At 34.8% G+C, this 7,766-nt stretch overlaps 1 protein-coding gene across 1 annotated transcript; it reads right to left on the minus strand.

Annotated features, from left to right (window-relative positions):
- Positions 1 to 6,061: 6,061 nt before the first annotated feature.
- Positions 6,062 to 7,376, minus strand: LOC130810743 (uncharacterized). Its single transcript, XM_057676875.1, has 3 exons — positions 7,056 to 7,376; positions 6,619 to 7,003; positions 6,062 to 6,537 (listed from the first exon to the last, which is right to left on the minus strand). The coding sequence occupies exons 1-3, from the start codon at positions 7,374 to 7,376 to the stop codon at positions 6,062 to 6,064; spliced, it is 1,182 nt and encodes a 393-aa protein (XP_057532858.1).
- Between the last annotated feature and the right edge of the window lie 390 nt (positions 7,377 to 7,766).

Genomic DNA, 7,766 nt, shown 5'->3' on the forward strand with positions numbered 1-7,766 from the left:
GTCAACCTCTTCCATTTCCCATGTTGCCATATCCCCCTCTAGCCAGCTTCTACATGTTTGTTATCTATTTGACCATTGTTTGATAAAAGTATGGCTTTCTCTATCTCTTTTTTTTTTTCTTTATCTATCTTCCTCATTCTCCTTTCATCTTTGAATTGCATTGATTACTCCATACAAAATTTTCTCTACATACCTTGTGATTTTTACTTCATTGACTGGGTATTGAAATTATGGAAATTAATTTTCGAATTTCATTTACATTGTGTTAGAGAATTATGATCTCGTTTTGGAATGATGTAATTGGATTTGGAAATTACAATTCTAAACATGGTGTTTTGAGAACAATTAAAATCAAATTTGAAGTTTATAGAGATTAGATAGTGCAATTACTTCTTCTAATGCTCACTCATCGTAATGTTAGGTTTATTATAAATTTATATGGTTAGCAAATGACCGATTGAGATCAAACTGTTGGGATGCGTTATCCCACATCGATAAATTGAAAATGGTGCGCACGCTTTATAAGCTATTAGAGACCTTCTTCCCATTGCCATATGGTTTTGGGATGGTATATATCTCCTTGGCTTATGAAGTGTGTGCACTTGTGTCTCCCTGTTAATATGCTGGCATTCACAATAAGTCCAGCCTAATTTAACATGGTATCAGAGCCGATGGTTCGATCAACAATTTAAAAATGGTAGGTTCGAAAAGAATGGCGTTCCTACCCTAATTGATTACTCCCACATGCGAACTTGACGGGGGTTCGCATGTGAGGGGGGGTGTTGGGATGAGTTATCCCACATCGATAAATTGAAAATGGTGTGCACGCTTTATAAGCTATTAGAGACCTTCTTCCCATTGCCATATGGTTTTGGGATGGTATATATCTCCTTGGCTTATGAAGTGTGTGCACTTGTGTCTCCCTGTTAATATGCTGGCATTCACAATAAGTCCAGCCTAATTTAACACAAACACTAGGAGAATATCATAATGGAATTTGGCGATAAGATTTGATAAATTTAATTAAAGCTTTCATAATGTCGCTATAGAGAAAGTAAGTATTATGGGCTAGATTATCCATTTAAAAGCCAATAAAGTAAGCCTAAACAACACAATAAAAGAAATAGCATTTAAAGCAAGAAAGTCGTATAATAAATAAATTAACCTCAAAACTAATCATTCGGTCGTTATTCCCTACTCGGGACTTCGACAGCCCACCAAAATTAAACGCTAGTCACCATTAGAATGCCTGCATTCTCCTTCTACCAACTAGAACATGCCACATGAAATTCCCTAGTTATTCTTTTAAGTTTGCTATATATACCCACATTGAGGTGACTCTTCACTGTTTCTCTTCTAAAAGCCTTACACTAAAATACTTATCAGAGTCTTAAAATATAACTATCACATCAAAACTCAAATTATTACTCTATTCATTTTTTTTCATTTGAACATTCTAAGTTACTTAAGCGTCAAATGGGTCTACTTGGGAAATAACTCATGGGCACACATTGATGGATCGAATTAGAAACCAAGAGTTTACGGACAAACTAGGGATAACTCCTATTACTAGAAAAATGCGCGAGAATAGATTGAGGTTATTTGGACATGTCCAAAGAAAGACTTTCGACGCCCCTGTAAGGAGGGTAGAAAGCATTATAGTAGAGGGTAACAGGAGTCGAGGAAGATCCGAGAGAAATTGGGATGAGCAAATAAAAGTTGACTTGCCCTCTTGCTTCTCTCGTTTCTTTTTATTATTAGTAGTATTGTTTTCTTTTTATTTTGTAGTTGGTTCTACTTATTTATCTTATTTATAGGCATTTAATTTATCTTTCCCATGTAGATACGTCTCTTTATCTTTCTCGAGCCGAAAGACTCTTTTGGCCGCGCTCTCCTTTATGGGTATGAGTTTCCGCCGTCCTTCCCTCCCCAGACCCTGTCTATAGTTTTTTCTATGAGCGGGATACACTGGGTAGGATGATGATGATGACTCATTAGCAAGTCTTCCCTTATGGTTGCAAATCTTGGAAACAACATGGATAACTAGGATCTTGGATCATCTCTCATACCCTGGGACTAATATCCCCGAGTTATCTTAACTTATTTCTCAAATCTTTATTATTATAAATTCACTTCAATCAAGTATTGTATTGTTTTTCCACCTTTTTTTTTTGTGTTGTAAGGTTCATATTGAAATATTTTAGTGTTGCTAGTAAGGTAAGTATTCTTTATCTTAGCACAAAAGCCATGCCACCAATGGTATAGACTCAAGCAGTTTAAGCACCTAATGCAAAACCAGTAATTGCGATTCATACTACGGATATCAAGGCCTCTCCTTGTCTGAGAAACCCTTAACAAGTCGTAACTCTAAATGACTTGGATAGCCTGCCCACTGGTTATACTTATCCTTTAATGAACTAATATGCATCATGAAGAACCTAGAAAACCAATCCCAAGGAAAAACATAAAAACCAACCTCAAATCCCAAACGCATTCATTTGAATGGTCTAACAGTTCAACAAAAAAAACTATCGAAGTCCAAACCCAAATATTCCTAATTTAACACCAAGTGATCCCAATTCATCATATCATAGAGATAGTTGAAAGCCAAAACTCTCATTCAGACAAAGATATGGGGACAACCTAGTCAATCAAGGATTGTGCACAAGTCCAGTCTTAGAATTCAAGTGTTAGAACTTTTATTTTAATACCGCAAGTGCACTGGTGTTGTAGCATAATTACTGGTCGAACACGAGGAGGCTTTGTTTCAAGAGTAATTTAGTTAATCAATCACTATCGAACAACCAATAAAGAAAGCGTTTGAACTAAGCACGTTTACAATGACATGAAAATGATTTGATTGAATAAAGAAAAGCTTAGAGTAATGGCAATGCCCACTAGCATGCATAGGACTAGACAATATAGTTCAATGTTCGTCACATTACGTAGGTTTTTGGGTGAAGAGTTAATTAATTCTTTTCACGATGCTAATCAACTAATCATGGATTGAATAAAATTCTTTCTTAATGTCAACTTTTGTGATTTTGATTAATTCAACCATCAATAAGACCAATTAATGACCAACTCTCAACTTTTGTGATTTTAAAATATGAAAAACATAAAAGACTATAACTTAAGTGGATTATAATATTCAATCATCCCTAGATAACAATAACCAACGAATTCCTTAAGAAACTAATCAATATGCATATTAGGGTTCATACTATGCCCTAGAATGCAGTAAAATTAGATAAACAAACATAAACAATAATATTAAATATATTTAAAAGATTAGAAGAGTAATGAAACCTTAACAATGGATGATGATAAACAAAATATAGACTTGTAATTAAGAAATTTAAATGGAGAAAAAATTATATAATAATGGTGAAAGATTGAAATTTCATGAAACTGGAAAAATAATATTCTAAAATCCCACCGAAAAATACAAGAAAACTTGTTTTTAGCAACAAGTTTTAGCAACGACTATATTTTTTTCGTTGCGAAAAATACAAGTTGTTGCGAAATCCGTTATTGTTGCTAAATAATCGTTGCCACAAAAAAAAATGAGTGCGGACTTTGAAATAATTAATATTTGTTTTTTGCAACGATACTAGTCGTTGCTATAAAGCATTATTAGGTAACGCAACAACACGAGTCGTTGCGAAAAATTGTTTTATGTATTGCAACAACAATGTCATTGCAAAATATCTGAGGTATATTTTAATAAAATGTGAAAACACACTAAACCTAATTTCATTTCACACGCATTCTCCTGGCTGCCTCCAATCTCCATCTCCATTTCAGAAGTCGCGCATTCTCCTAATCTCCTCTCTTCCTCGCCTTCTCTCTGATAATCTGTTATCTGATTCCTCGCCTGACGCCTCCTCTCTCATTCCTTCTTCGAGGCTTCTGTGCTCCTGTGCTTCTCTGATAATCGCCTCCTCGCCTTCAACCCATCGACAATCGAGTATCGACAGTGCTTCTGTGCTTCTTTGAGGCTTCGACGCTCCTCCTCCAATCTTCAAACTCCAATCTCAGCATTCACCACGGAATCAAGTGTATAATCTCGTAATGTAAGTATATTGGTTGATTTTTTGATTTTTTAGGGTTTTTTCAAGCCTTCTGTTTGATTTGTTTCATACTTTTGTTTGGATTTTTCTTGTTTTTGAACTTCAGTAGATGGATTTTGTAGTGTTGTTCTTGATATTTTGAATTTCAAGTGATGAATCTTGTAGTTTTTTTCCTTGTTTTCGAATTTCAATAGGTGAATCCTGTAGCTTTTTCCTTGTTTTGGAATATAGATGAATTTCAGCTGATGAACACAACATTTCCAATTTCATAGTCAGTACTCTGTAGTTCTTTTTTTTGAATGATTGTTTGGGAATTGGGAATTTGGGATGACTGTGATTCATTGGATCTGTATGATTATTGTAGATGATTGTTTCTAGTGTATATTTCTCTCTTAGAAGAACCACATACAGTTTCATCCAATTCTTCCTTCAAATTATGGTAATTGTTTTATCTATTCAATTCTTTTGTAAAGCGTAAATTTCAACCTAATTTTAGTGAAAGTTTTGGTTTTAGTGATTGATATTAGTGCTGGGATTGATATTTTAGTGATTGATTTTAGTGTTGGAATTGATATTTTAACCTAAGGTAGCGTTTGAAAACACGAATTTCATTTGAATTTTTGTAATTCAATTCAAGAAATTGAAATTATGGATTTAAATTCCAATTCCAATTCCTCAATCTCGTTTGGAAGTCAAAGAATTGAATTTCTATATTTCAAATCCACATAGTTGTTTGGAAAATATTGGAATTCAATTCCCAAATTTAAATTCTATAGCATTGTTTGGATAACCTTGTAATTACATTCAACCAAAAATATTAAATATTAGCAAATAAAATGTATTAAGATATTACAATAATCTGAAATTATCACTTTAAAAGTTATCTTAACATAGAATATCAAAAGTGTAACGTACAAACTACTCGTCAAGGCATAAGAGTATCCAGTCGAGTTTCTCATCCTCCGGTAGTTCTTTCAACATCAGAAACTCGTCGGGATTACCGTTCATAAACTTCTTTACTGCCCGCATAGTCTGAATCCTAGAAATGCCAAGCACTTGAGAAACAACAGCGTGAATCTCTTGACAAGTGAGTTTCGGAGTGTCTTTAATCTTGCTTTGCACGTACTCTCTAAATGACTCGGAAAAACTATTTACCGCATCAGCTACACTATCCTTTTTCCGCTTGCGAGAGCTTGAATTAGTTGGATCCTTAGAAGAGCTTGTTCGCTCACAGATCGTCTCCCCCTCCATGGCATCCGCTGCCTCCTCGTGTTGTCCTGCACCATCCCCGACGGCTCTATCCGCACCAAATAAAGTGCAAATATCTTCCCAATTTTCTATGCACTTGTTGCGATAAGGGGCAGCATTTTTGTTTACCTACTCGATCACAATCCCAATTTAGCAGACGAAGAAGCAAATAAGCAATAGTAACACAATTTAGGAAACAATAATATTGGTACAGGAAGTACTCACTAATCTATACTAGTCAATGAAATATACAAGTAGAAACTCAGCTATACATACCTTAATATATTCTGTCCATTGAGGTAGATCTTCCATTGTGATTACAATCATTTTTTTTCTCATCATCCCACTTAAATTTTGAATAAGTCTTGATGTCCGTGATGCAGCCATAGTGTTTCTTCCAAGACTTAGTTCGGTTTCTCACATGATCCACATTAAGTGCAATGCCTAGCTCTCTCTTTAACTCATCAACAAAAGCTTGGTAAGCTTGAGACTTAAAGTCTCCATCTCCTTTTTCCTTGTTGTTGATTTTTTCTAACAAAACTCGAGTAAGAATGTCATCCATCTGCTTATTCCAAGACACATAGCTTCTTTTATTGCTCATTACCTACCAAAAACAAAACAACACATTTAGAAGGTTTCATTATCTAAAATCAATCACAAGTGTTGACATATGAATACAAAACATTGTACTAAATTCACATTCACACACCTACACTACTAGAGAATAAAAATAACCACAATCAAGTAGCCCCCCTTCGAGCTTGGTATTCTCGGAACATTTTTTGTGACATTTCATCTCTTAAGTTGTTCCATTGAGGTAAGGCTTGTGCCATTGAAATGAAATCCTCCCCTTCATCCTCCATTGTATCAAAAGCTTCTACATTTGATAAATCATCGTCCACCTTATTTAACAAATTCTCCTCATCCAAATTTTCTTCTCTAACAAAATTATGGAGAACAAAGCATGCCTTTATGATTCTTACTTGTGTTTGCTTATCATAAAAGCTACTTTTCCTCAATATAGCCCACCTCTTTTTCAATAACCCAAAGGCTCTTTCAATAGTATTACGTGCGGATGAATGACGAAAGTTGAACAATTCTTTGTAGTTTGTAGGAGCACTTCCTCTCCACAAGTTTAAATGGTAACGTGTACCTTTATATGGAGCCAAGAAGCCTTGTGCATTAGAATATCCCAAATCAACAAGAAAATATTTATCTGTGACATTAAAAAAAAAATTATATACGAAAGTAAAATTATAAAGAATTATGATTTCAAGCTACTTGAGGTTTTGCTTACTCCTAGGAACTTTGAGACCATTGGGTCTTCGTAGGGCGTCCCCTAAAATGCGAGGATCAGAAGCCGATCCCTCCCAGCCAGGCAAAACATAATTGAACCGAAGACTTGGATCACATGTAGCTAGTACATTGGTAGTAATATCTCCTTTCCTATCTCTATATCTAGGTCGATCTTCAAGGGGAACTGTCATCTTAATAAGTGTCCCATCAAGTGCCCCAAGTGCCCCCTCAAACCACTTCCACTTGTTGTCTCCATCATAAGTCACATTGAAATCTACTTGCTTGATATAATACTTGCCTATTTTAACCACAGCTTTGAGCACGGTATGGAATTGACGGCTTACCGTTTCTCCCAAACGAGTGAACACGGCACCAATAGTTCTATTCTTCAGATCATAGGCAAGAGTATGTAGAAAAAAAAGCAACAATTTCTATTACGGTCACATTCCTAGTAGTAACTAGGTCTCCTCTAGTAACTAAAACCTCGCATAACATATCAAAACATCTCCGATCCATACGTAGCTGCTCTTTACAAATCCTATCATTCATGAGGGAATCCAACCAATATGCTCTTTTAATTGCACGTTCATGTTCGTTCCAAGGTACGTCTTTATGCTGAAACCTATCAAACCATGCTCCCACTACAACCATAATAAAGCCACTAACTATTGCAATTAGTTCCATTTCATCTTCATCGCTATCACTATTGTCATCTCTAGTTCGGTTTCTAACAATAGAAACTTGTCGATCATGAGACATCTAAGATCTAAATATTAAAAAACTAAGATCAATAGGACTTAACTATTAAATTACTGAAAATTTTGTTCCCAATTTCTGATTATACAGCAGGCAGCTATTTGCTTATAGGAAATCAATTTATGAGACCTACACCAACAATCCATCAAATTCATCAAATTCTATAAGAAAAATAAGAATTGGTAAAAAGAAAAAAAAAAGTGCAATACCGTCTTTACAATTAAATATATGCAAAATCTAAATTCTAACTTTTAGCCAACTTAATCGAATTAAGCATGCATAAAACCTCCATTTGTAGCCAAAATCCAACATCTCAAAATTAGCCTAACTCGCCAATTTTATTTAAAAAATTTACTAAAATAAAAACCTATACTGACAGATGATAGCAAGATC

Source organism: Amaranthus tricolor, chromosome 4 (genome assembly GCF_026212465.1).
Source record: "Amaranthus tricolor cultivar Red isolate AtriRed21 chromosome 4, ASM2621246v1, whole genome shotgun sequence".
Lineage (NCBI taxonomy): Eukaryota > Viridiplantae > Streptophyta > Magnoliopsida > Caryophyllales > Amaranthaceae > Amaranthus > Amaranthus tricolor.

Bases quoted from the DNA above. Each gene is read 5' to 3' on its own strand.
- LOC130810743 (XM_057676875.1), bottom strand. From the start codon at position 7,376: ATGTCTCATGATCGACAAGTTTCTATTGTTAGAAACCGAACTAGAGAT. The intron at 7,004-7,055 runs GTAATAGAAATT...TATGATCTGAAG, and splicing joins TTACTACTAGGAATGTGACC to AATAGAACTATTGGTGCCGT. The intron at 6,538-6,618 runs GTAAGCAAAACC...TTAATGTCACAG, and splicing joins TGGTCTCAAAGTTCCTAGGA to ATAAATATTTTCTTGTTGAT.